The sequence below is a fragment of the Euleptes europaea genome, chromosome 12 (assembly GCF_029931775.1).
Source record: "Euleptes europaea isolate rEulEur1 chromosome 12, rEulEur1.hap1, whole genome shotgun sequence".
Lineage (NCBI taxonomy): Eukaryota > Metazoa > Chordata > Lepidosauria > Squamata > Sphaerodactylidae > Euleptes > Euleptes europaea.
Window position 1 is genome coordinate 12,088,165 of NC_079323.1, and position 18,483 is coordinate 12,106,647.

Consider the following 18,483-nt stretch of genomic DNA (forward strand, 5'->3'; position numbering starts at 1 on the left):
CATGCTGAGACCTAAGCTGGGGGGGGGGGGGCTCTCCACACTGAATAGTAAGGTTCTCCCTGAGAGTAGGGGAAATGCAGCCCTAATTCATATTTGTGTGTGCAAAAGTGCCATCAAGTCGTGGCCAACTTGTAGCGACCCCCTGGTGGGGTTTTCGAGGCACGTGATTAAGCAGAGGTGGTTTCCCATTGCCTTCCTCTGCAGAGTCTTCCTTGGTGGTCTCCCTCCCAAGTACTGACCCTGCTTAGCTTCTGAGATTTGACGAGATCAGGCTCTACTATACCATTCCACTTCCCTAGTTCATGTTTAAAGGTAATGGTAATCCCCTGAGCAAGCACCGGGTCATTACTGACCCATGGGGTGACATCACTTCCCGGTGCTTACTAGGCAGACTTTGTTTATGGGGTGGTTTGCCAGTGCCTTCCCCAGTCATCTACCCTTTACCCCCAGCAAGCTGGGTACTCGTTTTACCGACCTCGGAAGGATGGAAGGCTAAGTCAACCTTGAGTTGGCTACCAACTTCCGTCAGGATTGAACTCAGGTTGTGAGCAGAGCTTTTGACTGCAGTACTGCAGCTTACCACTCTGTGCCACAGGGCTCTTTAATTCATGTCTACCTGTCTCTTTTTCTGAACGATAGTGTGAACAAATCCTTTCTTGTTGTATGAACTCATAAAGTTGACACGCATCCTGCAGTCACCGGCTCTTCTTAGGCAGCATTCGAACACCAAAACTGAAGCAGAACAGGGTGGAAATTCTGCCAAGAACAATATCTTCTGTTACAGAAACGTCATGTTCTTACATATTCTAGGCAGGAAATGTGGTTTTTCTCAGTGGCGTGCCAAGATGTGCAATTAAAATCTTCTTTTTTTGCATCCACATTGTGCGTCTGCACAAAGGAAAACAAACCGGTGGGAACGAGCATTTTGCAGCTGGTGGTGACAGACAAAGACTCCCTACACAACGGGCCCCCTTTCACCTTCTCCATCTTGGCGGGCAACGAAGAGGAGGATTTCACATTAGACCAACAAGGCGTCTTGCGTTCAGCAGTGGTCTTCAAGCTCATGGTAGCGACCGAATATGTGCTCTGCGTTCAGGTACTGTGTTATTTTTACCCACCTCTGCAAGGAGTGGCCGGAAATCATTCTTGTATTGGAGAATTGTCTTGCCAATATACCTACACTACTTATTTCTAATCATATATTTCTCTGCATTCTTTTATACTGTGGGCAACCCTTACTCGCAACTCTGAATGCTGTACAGATGATCAGATAACCAGCTGCCTTCCAAAATCATTTGCATGAAATGGAGTTTTGGAAGTAGCTGACATTAACGCTGTAAGATTTTTTTTTTCATTTTTGCATACAGATGGATAAGAACACAGAAAAAGACTACCACTATAGCAAGGGAAAATTTGTAAATCTTGTCTAATCTGAATACCACCCACTTTTCTTCCCAGTGGGGATTCAGATCAGTGTACAGCATCATTCTTCTCTCCTCCATTTTATCATCACAACAGTAACCCTGCGAGGTAGGTTAGGCTGAGAGCGACTGGTCCAGGGTCACCCCTGAGATCCGTTGGCAGAATGAGGATTTGAACCTGAGTTTCCCAGATCCTAGTCTGACACTCTAATCCAGGGGTGTCAAACACATTTGTTACGAGGGCCAGATATGACGTATCTGTCACTTGGTCGGGCCGGGCCATGCCTCGCCAGCCCAGATCGGTTGAATTCCGGTCTTCCCATTGTTGCTTAGGATCTCACTGTTTCTCACATCCGAATGTTTTCAACTTTATATTTGAGATTGGAGGGTTGGGCCCTAAGAACTGCAAGCAAAGCTCCACTTGTGAAACCGATCCTTCCCACCTTCTAAAGCAGGGTTGACCAAGCTTTTTGAGCCTGTGGGCACCTTTTGAATTCTGACACACAGGGCCCAACCACAAAATGGCTGCCATGAGAGGCAGAGCCAGTCACAAAATGGCTACCGTGGGAGGCAGAGCCAGTCACAAAATGGCTGCCGTGGGAGACAGAGCCAGTCACAAAATGGCTGCCACAGGAGGTGGAGACACACACATGCACACAAAGGAAGCCCATGTGCAAGGAAGTGAAGGGGTAATTAAAAAAAAATACACTGGGAAAGAGGAACATGTGAGAGGATAAAACCAACACTGGCGGCCGCTGCCGCCAAAACGTTATTTTAATCTGCACAGACAATCAGATCTCCAGTGGCCAATCAGAAGCCCTGCTGGAAAGAGTCCCACCTGGCCCCACCCACATTCGAAAAACACTTGACGGGCACCAGGAAAAGTGTTGGCGGGCGCCATGGTGCCCACGGGTGCCACTTTGGGGACTGCACTACAGCTTTTAGGTACTAAAAAATGTCCTGAAGTCCCCGTCAGCAACGGTGGGAAAGGAGGAGCTGCAACTTGAATAGGACAATCCACAAAAAACTCAGATCCCTCCTTGTGCAGAAGTCCTTTCCATTCACATAAGGGCATCTTAGGAATCCAGAGTTTAAAGAATGGAGACTCTGAAATGCTCAGAGGGATGCTAAGTTAATGTTGGGCCAATAAGAACATAAGATCATAATATAAGAACATAAGAAAGGCCCTGCTGGATCAGACCAAGGCCCATCAAGTCCAGCAGTCTGTTCACACAGTGGCCAACCAGGTGCCTCCAGGAAGCCCCCAAACAAGATGACTGCAGCAGCACCATCCTGCCTGTGTTCTAATTCCAAAATAATAGGCATGCTTCTCTGATACTAGAGAGAATAGGTATGCAGCATGACTAGTATCCATTCTAACTAATAGCCATGAATACCCCTCTCCTCCATGAATACGTCCACTCCCCTCTTAAAGCCCTCCATGCAGGCAGCCATCACCACATCCTGGGGCAGGGAGTTCCACAATTTAACTATGTGTTGTGTGAAAAAATACTTCCTTTTATCTGTTTTGAATCTCTCACTCTCCAGCTTTATCAGATGACCCCGTGTTCTAGTATTATGGGAGAGGGAGAAAAGCTTTTCCCTGGCCACTCTCTCCAAACCATGCATAATTTTATAGACCTCTATCATGTCTCCCCTCAGCCGCCTTCTTTCCAAGCTAAACAGCCCTAAGCGTCTTAACCGCTCCCCATAGGACAGTTGCTCTAGTCCCCTAATCATTTTGGTTGCTCCTTTCTGCACCTTCTCAAGCTCTGTAATATCCTTTTTTAGGTGTGGTGACCAGAACTGTACACCGTATTCCAAGTGTGGTCTCACCATAGATTTGTACAAAGGCAGTATGATATCAGCAGTTTTACTTTCTATTCCTCGTCTAATTATGGGCAGCATAGAATTTGCCTTTTTTACAGCAGCCGCACACTGGGTTGACATCTTCATTGAGCTATCCACTACCACCCCAAGTTCCCTTTCTTGGTCTGTCGCTGCCAGCACAAGAACCCATCAGTGTATATGTGAAGTTGGGATTTTTTGTCCCAATATGCATCACTTTACACTTGCTCACATTGAATCTCATTTGCCATTTTAATGCGCATTCTTCCAGTATGCAGAGATCCTTCTGGAGCTCTTCCCAGTCCGGTGTTGTTTTAACAACCCTAAATAATTTTGTCTTATCTGCTAACTTGGCTACTTCACTGTTTAACCCCAACTCCAGGTCATTGATGAACAGGTTGAAAAGCACCGGTCCCAACACAGATCCCTGAGGCACCCCACTGCTCACATCCCGCCATTGGGAGAACTGACCATTGATTCCTACTCTCTGCTTCCTATTTTTCAGCCAGCTCTCAATCCATAAGAGGGCTTGTCCTCTTATCCCATGACTATGAAGTTTACTTAGCCATCTTTGGTGGGGGACTTTGTCAAAAGCTTTTTGGAAATCCAAATACACAATATCCACAGGCTCATTCCTGTCCACATGCTTATTGACGCTATCAAAAAACTCTAATAGGTTAGTGAGACAGGACCTACCCTTACAGAAGCCATGTTGGGTTTTGCCCAGTAGACCTTGCCCTTCTATATGCTTGACAAGTCTATCTTTAATAATGCTTTCCACTAATTTACCCGGAACAGACGTTAAGCTAACTGGCCTGTAATTTCCTGGGTCCCCCCTGGAACCTTTTTTATAAATGGGTGTTACATTTGCCATTCTCCAGTCCTCTGGTACAGAGGCTGATTGAAGGGACATATTACATATCTTTGTTAGAAGGTATTTAAAGCAAAGTCGTTTTTCTCCCTAAAACAAATCTCTTGTATATTTCATTAGGCAAAGGATTCTGGGAAGCCTCAGCAGTCATCCCAGACCTACATACAGATCCGAGTGATTGACGAAAGCATCCACAAGCCAACAGCCATTCCTCTGGAGATCTTTATCATCACCATGGAGGACGACTTCCCCGGTGGCGTGATTGGGAAGATCCACGCGACGGACCAGGATATGTACGACATCCTCACGTATGGCCTAAAGCCGGAGCAGAAGAGTTTGTTCAAGGTCAACCACCATGATGGGAAGATCATCGCTCTCGGAGGGTTGGATAGCGGGAAGTACGTCCTGAACGTGTCCGTGAGCGACGGGCGGTTCCAGGTGCCCATGGACGTGACGGTCCACGTGGAGCAGCTGGTGCAAGAAATGCTGCAGAACACGGTCACCATCCGCTTCGAGAACATCTCCCCCGAGGATTTTGTAGGGCTCCACATGCACGGGTTCAGGCGCACCTTGCGCAACGCCGTCCTCACCCAGAAGCAAGACAGCCTGCACATCATCAGCATTCAGCCCGTAGCCGGCACCGCTCAGCTTGACATGCTGTTTGCCGTTCAGTTGCACGCCGGCGGTTTCTATAAGCCAGCCTACTTGATCCAGAAGCTCACCAATGCAAGGCGACACTTGGAAAATGTCATTCGCATCTCCGCCATCCTGGAAAAGAACTGCTCGGGGATGGACTGTCAGGAACAGCACTGCGAGCAAAGCCTGTCCATCGATTCCCATTCTCTGATGACCTACAGCACGGCGCGGATTAGTTTTGTGTGTCCCCGCTTCTACCGAAACGTGCGCTGCTCTTGCGACGGTGAGTGGTACACCCCACCCCCCGCCACCAGGCCATGCCTTAGAGCATGGGGTTTTTTTTATTGCTCTGATGCCAATCAGCTGAGACAGTTCAATTCAGTTGGTTAAGAGGACTTTTGGAAAACCGAGCGGCTGAGAGAATTGATTTCTCGTGCTCGGCAGGAACGGGTCGGTGTTTATTGACGGCAAATGGGAGGTGAGGAACTTTGACCCCTCGGAACAAAGCCGGAGACAGGTTGGCCAAAGAGGTCTATAAACCCTGTGCGTGGGTTATAGGGTTTCCATCCAAATGTTTGGGGGCCTGAAAAGGATGAAAAGGATGGCTATGTAAGGACAGCCCCAACCCACATTCAGCATTTTCTGATGGAGAGTGACATTTGACCCAAGTGATAAAGTTAAAAGGCCCCTTCTCAGCCTTGCTCTCTCAGGCCCTTCTCTTTTTTTCCAGGAGAAAGGGAAGCTACTAAAGTATTTCATTAAGTAATTGGGAGCAGAGGGGAGTCCCTGACCTTTTTCAGCCTACATGCCACTCTGAGGCTGTAGCAGGGTGTTTTTTTGTTTCTTAATTGACCGCCTTGGGAACGTTTCCTTCCTACTGTTTCAAAGTTCTTAGGAGACCTGCACATCTGCTTTCTCATAGCTTCAGGCGCCATCTACGTGCCTGAGGTACATGCTGCTTTTTAGAGCTGACATCTGAATAGGGGGAAGCAGCGTGTGGCAAACTCCCACAGTCCGCTCGGGATCATCTTTCGTTGTTTGTTATTTCCATGTTGTATTTTAGAAGAAGAAGAGTTGGGTTTGATACCCCACTTTTCTCTACCTGTAAGGAGTCTCAAAGCAGCTTACAATCGCCTTCCCTTCCTCTCCCCACAACAGGCACCTTGTGAAGTAGGTGGGGCCGAGATAGTTCAGAGAGAACTGTGACTAGCACAAGGTCACCCAGCAGGCTTCATGTGGAGGAACAGGGAAACCAACCCGGTTCTCCAGATTAGAATCCACCACTCTTAACCACTACACAAACAATAGAACATGTTCTGCTGCAATGTCCTTTCTACAACGACATAAGATCGCAGTACATTCTCCCCGTATTGTCATCCTTTCCTGGGAGATGGGAAGAAGCTAAAGTTTCCCTTCTCTTAGCAGACTTCTCTCGGGAGATAACCTCTCAATTAGCTAAATTTTGCCTCCAGTCTAGTGGAACTTGTAAACGGCTGATTGAAAACATTTCCCCATAGAAGATCTTTCCTCCTCTTCTTCAAATCATCCCTTCCAGAACCATCAACTTTTATTATTTTAACCTAACTTTGATTTTTATTCAGAGCTGATATTGTATCGAAATAAAAATTTGATTGATTGATTGATAACCACCACACCACGCTGACTCTCTTGCATCATTCTGTGGTGTGAGAATGCCAGGGATGGCTCTGCAAATAGTTGCTGCTGCATTCGCCATGGGGTTGCAGTGCTCATGCACATGGGGACACTCCACTTGAGCTATCCTGTTTTCCTTCAGTTCTGAATAATAGTGCTGACCTTACAGCGAATGAGGCAGCAGCCCTGCCCTTTTCCCTGCACACATACAGTGCTTTCTGCCCATTGTAGCCTCCCAGGGATTTTGATTGTGGCCGCTGGGGGGTTATTCTTCTCTCCCCCCAGTGTTCAAATTATATTGCTGCTGCCCTCTACCTTGAACACATGAAGCTGCCTTATACTGAATCAGACCCTTGGTCCATTAAAGTCAATATTGTCTACTCAGGCCAATATTGTCTACACACGCCATGTCACAACCCCGCCTTCCCGGTTGCCACAGCTCTCAAGTGCCTCCCCCGTGGCCTCAGCCAGACAGGGGAGGGGACTCTGGCCCACCCAGACCCTCTTCTGCTCCTCTACAGTCTGGCTTGTCCTCATTGGCTCTCCTCCTCCTTCCTTTTAAACAGGCAGCGACCTTCCTGCTGTTGCATGAGAGCTCCCTGGTGGAGTAAGGAGTCCGGCCTGCCCACCCAGCAATTGGGAGGACGAGCTTGAGAAGAAATAAATCCATGAACACTTACTGCATATTCACTGGCCAAAGTAGAAGCAAGAACTGCATATTCTTGAAATATGTATCTTACAAGGAAGGCTATTCCCCCTGGCAGATGCCATGGTTATTTACAATTTATGTGTGCCAGCTGTGCAGAGTTTTTACCTAGTTTACCTTGATTAGCAAACTGAGTTATCAAAACACAAAACAGGCCGAAAGACAGGAAAGCAAGGACTAGGGAGTCTCCGAGGGTTTAGAAGTTTGTTTCAGCTTGGATCGCTGCCAGAAAAATGTGGTGCTTTGGCCCAGATCTTTAGACTGCAATCCATAAAGTTTCATTTTCAAGCCGTCTGGATTAATCCTGTCGACGTTAATGAAATTGTTCAGACCCGTAGATGCCCAACCAGATGTCCCAAGCAATAAGAGAAGAGTACCAGGGAATTTTTTCCTCCTTTCTGGTAATGTAAACACTCGCAAGGAGGTTATTTTCCCGTGCGGAACCCCCTGCGCTGGACGTAGCGTATGTTAATAAAACCCCAAGTAATTAAATCCTACAAGATTTGGAAATGATTTTCGCTGGCAATATTCCTTTTCCACAAGGAGGCAAGCGGCACTACACAAACCACTCTTCCTTGTTCAAATGTATGTCCATGCATTTCAGGAATTATATTTCACGTAGGCAGTGACTTGAGGAGGGGAGGGGCTGTGGCTCAGAGGTGGAGCATAGGTCCCAGGTTCAATCCCCGGCATCTCCTGTTAAAGGGACTAGGCAAGTAGGTGATGTGAAAGACCTCTGCCTGAGACCCTGGAGAGCCGGTGCCGATCTGAGTAGACAATACTGACTTTGATAGACCAGGAGTCTGATTCAGTATAAGGCAGCATCATGTGTTCATTGGGAGGGGCCGGGGCTCAGTGGTAGAGCATCTGCTTGGCATGCAGAAGGTCCCAGGTTCAATCCCCGGCATCTCCAGTTAAAGGAACTAGGCTAGTAGGTGATGTGAAAGACCTCTACCTGAAACCCTGGAGAGCCACTGCCGGTCTGAGTACTGACTTTGATGGACCAAGGGTCTGATTCAGGAAAGGCAGCTTCATGTGTTGATACGGAGTTGGGCCATTGGCCTGCCCGTCTATTCAAGCAGGCAGCAGCTGTCCAAGCCACGAGGCAAGAGATATTTCCCAACACTGCTGCCTGCTGTTCTTTCAGTGGAGATGCCAGGGATTGAACCAGGGACTTTCTCGGTTCAAAGTATGTGCTCTACCACCACCTGACTTTTAGGGCCAAGCTACACGTGACATCTGCTACAAGATTGGTTGGGGCTTCCCTACCCAACAGACGTGACATTGGAGAACTAGCATTTCCAAACACTTAGGAAAATGGGACAGTGGGGGAAGGCTGAAGCCCCTCCTCCCCCTACACCATGCTCCCAAGAGGAATCAGGCCCCTGAGTGCTCAGGAACCTTCTTAGTTTCCCAACATTATGTCTGTCCGTAAGTCTGGTCAGAGAACCCCGACTTGACTTGTGGCAGGTGTCACCTCAGTTTCTCCCTTAGTTATTTCACCAGCATGGTGAAGTGGTGAAGAGCAGCCGACTCTAATCTGGTGAACCGGGTTTGTTCCCCCACTCCTCCGCATGAAGCCTGCTGGGTGACCTTGGGCTAGTCACAGTTCTCTCCGAACTCTCTCAGCCCCACCTGCCTCACAAGGTGTCAGTTGCAGGGAGAGGAAGGGAAGGCGATTGTTGGCTGCTTTGAGACTCCTTAACAGTAGAGAAAAGCAAGGTATAAAAGCCAACTCTTCTTCTACCTCTACTCCGTTCTTCCAACTTGAAACTCAAGGTGGATTATCTGGTTACCCATCCAGGCACCGACCAGAATCAGACCCATTTAGCTGCCATGTGTCTTCAGACAGGTTTTGGAAATGCCATCTTTCCCCCCACCTTGCAGCGATGGAAACTCTGCTGGTTGAAATTAATGATTGGTCACATGTCGGTCACAATTAATGTGAACAGGAAACTCTGTTGATAATTTTCTTCTGTTGCAATGTAGAGGGGACTGTTGTTGAAAAGTCTCAAAAGGTAACAAATCGGCTTGTCTTTATATCAAGGATTTGACCAGTTGCCAAATTTGGCATCTGCCATAAAACCCCAGGGCATGCAAACCATGGGTTGCTAACTGGGCACCATCCTCAGGAAAGCAGATGTCTTCCTCTTCCCTTTTCCCCTTCTAACAAATTCTCTCCTCTCTTCTCCTTATCAAACATGTTTACCATTTATACCTGCACCAATGCTAGCCATGGTGCATGCTAACCAGGTTTGCAGACAAATCCTTGTTTTGTGACAGAAGTGTGATTATAATAAACCATAGTGTATCTTATGCTATGTAATGCTAAACTATTGGCTCAGTTCGCACATCATGTGAAACCATGGTTTACTTAAACTGTGGTTAGTGTGATTGCCTGAATACAGGCCACTCATGAGAGCATGCCTGCTGGATCAGACCAATGATCCGCTTAGCACGGAACTAACCATGGTTAGGTAGAGTCCATTGAAAACAAAACCCAAAGTTGGTTTATTAATTACAGTCAATCTTAACCATGGTTTCATGTGATATATGAACACAGACATCCTGGTTTACTCCTGGCTTGTTCTCCGGCTACACCCTCCCAGGTTACAGAAAGAAACTAGCATTTGTCAAGGCAAACCAATATTTGAGTGATCTGTGAATGAAATCTTGGTTTCACAGACTGCCCATAGGCAAAATTTGTCATGAGTCCAGGCCTTGACGGTACTGAGTAATTTGTTGCATCCAACAGAGGTAGGGGGCTCACTCAGAAGAGTGTAGAAAGCAGCATATGTTTCCCGAGGCTGATTCATTTATTTGCAAATCACAGTTTACAAGGAGCCAACGTTTTGGCTTCCCCAAGCCACACTGTGCTGATTCATCCTCTTTAAACCATTCTCAAATAGCTTTCTGCACCACATTGGGAAACTTTAGAGTGCTTTCAGCTGACATGGGTAGAAGAACAGGCATCTCCAGAAAGCAGTTTTGAGAGCCACAGTTAGAAGAGAACATGCATGTTGGCGGTGCAGGAATAAAGAATCTTTAATGCGACATTGATTTAACCATTCAAGAATTTGGCTGACACTGTTGTGCAGCGCATAGTATCGTTTAAATGCCAGTTGTCACAAGTCAGCATTAGTGCTGACACACTTGTCACCCTGTAGCATGACAGCGGCTGGTTTCCCAATCAACAACAGCAACAATAAAAAGAGGAAGTCGGGTTCCATACTTCAGATCGCTGGCCTTATTTTTTTTCCTGAATGACACTTTGAAGGAAGTCATCAGCAGCCTGAGCTTCTGCCACAATACCAGTCATCCAATAATAAGCATCCAGTTTTGAAAAAGTGCTTTCATTTCCCACTGGTAGGCTGAAGTGTAAGGATGTGTCACTGGCCACCGAAATTAAGTCAATTCATGCCATCGTATTCCCTATTACTATGTATGGGTGTGAAAACTGAACAATGAGGAAAGCTGATAGGAAGAAAATAGATTCCTTTGAAAAGTGGTGTTGGAGGAGAGTGCTACAGATACCCTGGAACACCAAAAAAACAAATCAGTGGGTTCTAGATGAAATCAAGCCTGAACTGACCCTAGAAGCTAAAATGACTACACAGAGGCTGTCATATTTTGGTCACATTATGAGAAGACAAGAGTCACCGGAAAAGAGAGTCATGCTAGGAAAAGTTGAGGGCAGCAGGAAAAGAGGAAGACCCAACAAGAGATGAATTGACTCTCTAAAAGAAGCCACGGCCCTCAGTTTGCAAGATCTGAGCAAGGCTGTCAAAGATAGGATGTTTTGGAGGACATTGATTCATATGGTCGCAATGAGTCGGAAGCGACTCGGCGGCACTTCACAAACACAACACAGGCTGTATCTGGGGAGGGAAGGCGGCATGGTATAGCCCAATCTCATCAGATCTTGGAAGCTAAGCAGGGTCATTTTTTGGAAGGGAGACCTCCAAGGAAGACTCTGCAGTGGAAGGCAATGGCAAACCCCCTCTGCTTCTCACTTGCCTTGAAAGCCCTTTGCTGGGGTTGCCATAAGTTGGCTGCAACTTGATGGCATTTTTTACACACACACACACACACACCCGCTGTATCTGCATAGATGATAGGCTCAGCTCTTTGTAATGGCTCTGTCGTCAGGGTTGTGAGTTGCCTGACACCACTGTGTGTGTTCGGGGTTAAGGTGAGGTGTCTCAGTTCAGATATTCAGCCATTGCACTGCACTGACTCTGACGCAGCAAGGAGTATTGGCCCAGCTGTACACTGCCTCTCCTAAATCAGGGACAGTGTGCTATGAGTTGGTAGCCACACCACGTCTAACATCATGTACTGTGGTGGTTGTAGTACTTGTGTGTACATCAGCATTCACCCCATGTATAACTGGTCGATGAGAATGTCCAATTCAGATGTGCACTGGTGTATATCCACCGTGTAAGTTTTTAAAAGATGGAGGCATCGATCCATGCCGCCAGGCAACCTTTGCCTACCCTGCTCAGTTCTGATATGTTTTCGGTTCTTGGGATCACATCCTGCAGCAGTTAAATGCCTTGATTAGGGCTGATTGACACTTTGGTACGTTACCATCTTGAATACAGAGTGATTCTCTAGTGGCAGTCTGTGTGAACTTCCTCTCTACACCTTTTTCAAGGAAAACATGAGAGCTCAGCAGGAGACAGTACTGGAGAAGCTTCAATGAGCTGATTAAGGGTTTCATAAAATCATAGAGTTGAAAGGGACCACCAAGGTCATCTAGTCCAACCCTCTGCACAATGCAGGAAATTCACAACTACCTCCCCCCCCAATACACACCCTCAGTGACCCCTACTCCACTCTCAGAAGACGGCCAAGATGCCCTCCCTCTCATCATCTGCCTAAGGTCATAGAATCAGCATTGCTGACAGATGGCCATCTAGCCTCTGCTTAAACACCTCCAGGGAAGGAGAGCTCACCACCTCCCACGGAAGCCTGTTCCACTAAGGAATCATTTTAACAGTTAGAAAATTCTTCCTAATGTCTAGACGGAAACTTTTGATTTAATTTCAACCCGTTGGTTCTGGTCCGACCTTCTGGGGCAACAGAAAACAACTCGGCACCTTCCTCTTTATGGAAGCCCTTCAAGTACTTGAAGATGGTTATCATATCCCCTCTCAGTCTTCTCCTCTTCAGGGTAAACATACCCAGCTCCTTCAACCTTTCCTCATAGGACTTAGTTTCTTCAAGGCATGTCACCCTCTGGCAAAGTACACATAAGAACGTAAGAAAAGCCATGCTCTATCAGGCCAAGGCCCATCAAGTCCAGCTGTCTGTTCACACAGCATACAGCCAGGTGGCCAACACCCACTATCCCATCTCATGCTGCCACAGTGCTTCTGAGCTGAGCGCCTGTGGATGCAGCTTGGGCTCAGCCAGGGGTGGTGGTGGTCCAGGAGATGATTGCTGTTTCTCATGGGACCAGCAGCCAGGAACACATGAACACATGAAACTGCCTTATATTGAATCAGACCCTTGGTCCATCAAAGTCAGTATTGTCTACTCAGACTGGCAACGGCTCTCCGGGGTCTCAGGTAGAGGTCTTTCACATCACCTACTTGTCTGGTCCCTTTAGCTGGAGATGCTGGGGATTGAACCTGGGACCTTCTGCATGCCAAGCAGAGTCTCCACCACTGAGCTTCAGCACCTCCCTAAATGGAGCCCCTGTGGCACCTCCCCAAATGGAGCCCCCAATTGCTTGGGTCTCTTGGCCAGAGAAATGGCCCTGCATTGGTTCCACTTTGAAAACCAGGACAGGCAGTGCAGAACTCAAAAACATAGGGAAGAAATTGGGATGCAGAACATTTCAGACACATTCCCACTCCCAGTGCTTAGAAGAGCACTCTTGGGCCTCTTGGTTTCTTCTCAGCTTTCCTGTGTGTGTGTGTCTTAAGTGCCATCTAGTCGCTTCTGACTCATGGCGACCCTGTGAATCAATGTCCTCCAAAACGTCCTATCTTTAACAGCCTTGCTCAGGTCTTGCAAATTGAGGGCTGTGGCTTCCTTTATAGAGTCAATCCATCTCTTGTTGGGTCTGCCTCTTTTCCTGCTGCCTTCAACTTTTCCTAGCATGATTGTCTTCTCCAGTGACTCTTCTCATAATGTGACCAAAGTACAACAGCCTCTGTTTAGTCATTTTAGCTTCTAGGGTCAGTTCAGGCTTGATTTCATCTAGAACCCACTGATTTGTGGGTTTGTTTGTTTTTTGTTTTTTTTTGTAGGCATTCCAGGGTATCCATAACTCTCTCCTCCAGCACCACATTTCAAAGGAATCTACTTTCTTCCTATCAGCTTTCTTCATTGTCCAGCTTTCACATCCATACATAGTAATAAGGAATACGATGGCATGAGTTAACTTGATCTTGGTTGTCAGTGACACAGCTTTCCTAGAGAGCCCCAAATTATCATTTAATGTATGCATGTTTAATTTAATTCTGGGAGAAGCGAAGAAAAAGAGGAAAAACTGCTGGACTTAGAGGAGATACCCGAGCTGGGGCTATAAATCCTTAAAGTTGGATAACATGCCTATGAGTTCCTTAGTGGCTTTAAGTCTCTGCAGTAGTGAAATCACCCTGGAAATGCATGTTAGCCAGGAGCAACACTATAAGACATGATTTGTAGCTGGGGGGCCTTCCAAGTACAAAGGCAGGCATAAAGAACTGTCTCCAGAGCTTCAGTATTTCAAAAGTTTTGTGACAGCGATAAAATTCACCAACAGGATCATGAATGAAAAAGTTGAAATGCCCGTGGTTTATCTGCCAGGACCGTTCTTGTACTTTGATAGGAATCCTGGCTTGCATTAAATGCTGGCTTTGTGCATGCACTGGGCTGGCTTTCTGTAGTGAAAGCAGTATCATACTATTGGCAAAATGGGGCAGAACCATTCAATTCCCTGCCAAAATTCCTTGGGACGATTTTTTTAAAGTGATCTCACAATTATGGTTCCTTTGGGCGAAAACGCATGGTCGCTTTAGCCTCCTTTATTCCCTGTTTCAGCCAGGATTCAGCCTGGATCGAACGCATGTTCGGCAAAATGCATGTGTTCGGTCCTGGCTGAATCCTGGCTGAAACAGGGAATAAAGGAGGCTAAAGCGACCATGCATTTTAGCCCTTTGTTGGAAATGTAAGAACCGTGGGTTCTTTAGTGTATATGTGGTGGAATTGCCACTTGTTAGAGATTATGGGAGTCATATTCATAAGGAAATAAGTAAAAGATTAAGTTTTTATTCAGTTTCAGTTTTGAAGTGTTTAGATTTTAATCTTATCTTACCTGAGCTGCAGTTATGACTTTTGGGATAGCTAATTGTAGCAACCAGGAGGCTTTTAGCTCAAAAGTGGAAATAGAAAAGTTTGCCAAAGATCGAGATCTTGTTACATAAGAGATCTGGGTATGTCATGTTAATAGGTAAGAATATTTAAACCAATAGAATTAACAAAGACACAAGGACAGACAGACAGCGTGGTGTAGTGGTTAAGAGCGGTGGTTTGGAGTGGTGGACTCTAATCTGGAGAACCGGGTTTGATTCCCCATTCTTCCACGTGAGCGGCGGACCCCAATCTGGTGAACCGGGTTGGTTTCCCCACTCCTACACATGAAGCCAGTCGGGTGACTTTGGGCTAGTCACATCTCTCTCAGAGCTCTCTCAGTCCCGCCTACCTCACTGGGTGTCTGTTGTGGGGAAGGGAAGGTGATTGTAAGCTGGTTTGATTCTTCCTTAAGTGGTAGAGGAAGTCGGCATATAAAAACGTACTCTTCTCCTTCTTCTTCTTCTTCTTCTTCTTCTTCTTCTTCTTCTTCTTCTTCTTCTTCTTCTTCTTCTTCTTCTAGTCCATCGCCAATTTCCTTTTATTGTGTTTTGGAACAAGATGTTCCTTCCGGAATTGGAAAGAAGGAAATTCTAAACATGATATAGATTAATATATGTAGCATTTGTATATAGTTAATAGATTTCGGTATTTGATGTATTCATGTATAAGAGACATCTTTCTTACTTTCCCCCTAGTTTTCTAATTTAAAAAAAAACCCACAGTTCTGGTTCCTGAGCCATAGGAGGAGGAGGAAGAGTTGGGTTTTATATCCCGATTTTCTCTACCTTTAAGAAGACTCTAACAGGTTTACAATTACCTTCCCTTCCTCTCCCCACAACAGACACCTTGTGAGGTAGGTGAGGCTGAGAGAGTTTAGACTAGAGGGAACTGTGACTAGCCCAAGGTCACCCAGCAGGTTTCATGTGTAGGAGTGGGGAATCAAACCTGGTTCTTCAGATTAGAGTCCACCATTCCTTACACCATCCTGGCTTCCAGTCGGGGAGGAAGAAGAATTGGTTTTTATATGTGGACTTTTTTTTTAAATAATTTTTATTTTATTAATTGGTGAAAAAAAGAAAAAGTGGTATTTAAACAATATACTATAAAAAAGAAATTACAACCAAAATACGGAAAAGAAAAAAAAGAAAAATGGAAAGAAAAAAGAAAAACAATTGTTGTTTCTTTTTGATACATTATTTTGGTTACATTATTAAAACATACACTGAAACAACAAAAAGAAAACATACTCACAGAAAATAACAATAATAAGAATGAGAATACATCTTTAAGATTAATAGACCCTTCCCCCCCCCTGTGATTATGTTCCCACCCCCCTCCCCCATTGTGACTTCCGGAGAAGTATCCCCTAGCTTTATATTATCCACTATACATTTTATTTCCCGTCTTCATAACAATTCATTTACAACTCTTTCACAATCCTTGTGAAGTCAATCTTTGTTGAGTTAGTCCAATGCACAAAGGCCTTTTGCCAATCTTTTTTGAAGTCTTCTACATCTATATGTCGACTTTCTCTACCACTTAAGGCAGAATCAAACCAGATTACAATCACCTTCCCTTCCCCTCCCCACAACAGACACCCTGTGAGGTAGGTGAGGCTGAGAGAGCATGACTGGCCCAAGGTCACCCAGCTGGCTTCACGTGTAGGAGTGGGGAAACAATCCAGTTCACCAGATTAGCCTCCACAGCTCATGTGGAGGAGTGGGGAATCAAACCTGGTTCTCCAGATCAGACTCCACCGCTCCAAACCACCACTCTTAACCACTATACCACGCTGGAAGCTTCCTGAAACAGTTTGCCTGTACTGATGTATGGTGGTCTGCGTGATATTTGCTTTTCATCTTCCCAACCTGGGACTCATGGAGCAACCCATGAGCGTGAGCTTGACTAACTAAGGTCCTGTCCTGGATTTCAAAAACAGCAGAGGTGTCAGTCACCTAGGAGGCCACAACTCAACAGGGTCTGCAATCTGTGTTTGGCATCCCAGGTCACAAGTTCTACAGGCCCGTCAAATTAAATTATTAGCTTTTCCCCAAGCGCCCACTGGACTTCAGAGAAGGACTTCCTCTGCATAGACTCCGAATGAGCCGAAACATGGCAAAGATTGATTGCAAGGCTGCCTATTGATTTTATTGCTCGGTGTCACAAGATTTTCACCAGGGGTTAAAAGGTTGTGAAAACACGCAGCCGGCTTGTTCCGAAAATCTCAGCAGGGTTGTCTTCCCACAAGCTTATGTATATTCATGAGTTCCGGAGCTTTTTGGCCCGAGCGACATGTCTATCTGTCAGCCACAGAGAGGCTTGTTGAAAATTATCGCCAGACATGACATAAAATTTAATTGTGCTCTGAGAACAAATGCACTGTGCATACAGATCTGGAGAGCAGTTCTCATGCTAGGGGGAAGAATCCGATGGTACGGTGAAGAACTTCCATAGAAGATGCATTATGTGTCCTGTTTTAACTATAGACATATTTTTTAAATACACTGTTAAGTTGCTGCTGTGAAATTCTCTATCCGTGTCCTTCTGAAAGACAAACACACAGACAACTAGAGCAAGGATATACTTCCCTCCTGGGGCCATGTGAGGGTGGAGTTCTGTGACTGGAATAGTCAATGTATCATGTGGCCCCGAAAGCAGCTATGGGAATCGTGATCTGGATTAGGGTTGGGGCACTGGGAAAGCGGGGTTAATTCTTCCCCTTGTTCCATTTCTCAAGTCAAAAATGGCTCCCCAGGCTGCTCTAAACTCCTGTATGGGAAAAAAAAGAAACATAACTCTATCATACCTTTCCTTTTTCCTTATGGCACATAAAGAAGCTGGAGGGCGAGCATTTTTATTCGGCATGGAGAGAAAAGTTAAATGCACACACCTTTCCCCATTTCTGTGGCCCTAACCCAGATCACACACATGTAAATAGTTGCTTGTGGGGGGACCAAATTACATATCTGGCCTTAAAATCCAATATCACACATAGCTTGACCCTTGGAAGACACCCCATGGTTTTACCCCAGGATAATCCCAAAACGTACCCTTTTGTTACATGTATTGTATTTCCTGGAGTTTGTTTCCTGCCCACAAATCAGAATGCTAAACCAACATTAAACTGTGGTTGAGAAACCTGGCTTGCGGGAAGGAAACGAGGTTAACAACCCAATTTTGTGGGAAGGAAAGAGAGTCCAGTTTGGTTAAGGGCCAGCACTCGGATGTCATGGCAAATTAGAGTTGATTCAAGGGTTCCAAAACTCGGATGCCTTCCGTCACACTCGGCATGCCAGTAGAGGAGGGTATGAGAAAGCAAGTACAGGAAACAAGCCAGGTTTGCGCCCGTCATGAATAAACAACAGGTTCTTGTGACTATCTTTCTCACACCAGAATCCAAGTTCACCCAATGACTGTCACGAGAAAGTATTGCATAGATCTCGAATAGATCACAGGGTATCATGATTCCCAATGGCATAGATGCCGTTTGCTTCAATAAGTCGATGGGGGATAGCTTGGGGTTAGCCCCACATGGTCAGAGACACTGTACCTCTTATTGCCATGTGCTGTGGACAGAAATCGGCAAGGAATGCCCTTGATATGAGCATTGCAGAGGTACTAGATGCAAAGCACTGGACCTTTGGATTGATTTGGGAGGGGCTGTGGCTCAGTGGTAGAGCATCTGCTTGGCATGCAGAAGGTCCCAGTTTCAATCCCCAGCATCTCCAGTTAAACGGACTAGGGCAAGTAGGTGACCTCTGCTTGAGACCTTGGAGAGCCACTGCTGGTCTGAGTACACAGTACTGACTTTGATGGACCAAGAGACTGATTCAGTATAAGGCAGCTTCATGTGTTCAGTCCAAGGAAGATAATCCTTCTGATAAAGTTCAGTAAGTAGGATTGCCCTCCATGAAGATAGTTTCAGGAGGGTAGCCATGTCTGTGAGTCTGCAGTAAAGGAGCTAGATTGAACTCCACTAGCCCCTTAGGGACCAACAAGAT

The 18,483-nt window shown here is 46.0% G+C and overlaps 1 protein-coding gene across 3 annotated transcripts in view; it reads left to right on the forward strand.

Moving 5' to 3' along the window:
• Nucleotides 1–18,483, forward strand: part of FAT3 (FAT atypical cadherin 3) — a 372,853-nt gene that overhangs the window by 312,954 nt on the left and 41,416 nt on the right. For all 3 annotated transcript variants that reach the window (XM_056858070.1, XM_056858072.1, XM_056858071.1), the window contains 2 exons: nucleotides 899–1,096; nucleotides 4,261–5,059. In XM_056858070.1, the coding sequence (XP_056714048.1) occupies nucleotides 899–1,096; nucleotides 4,261–5,059 (997 nt within the window). The remainder of the gene's footprint in view (nucleotides 1–898; nucleotides 1,097–4,260; nucleotides 5,060–18,483) is intronic.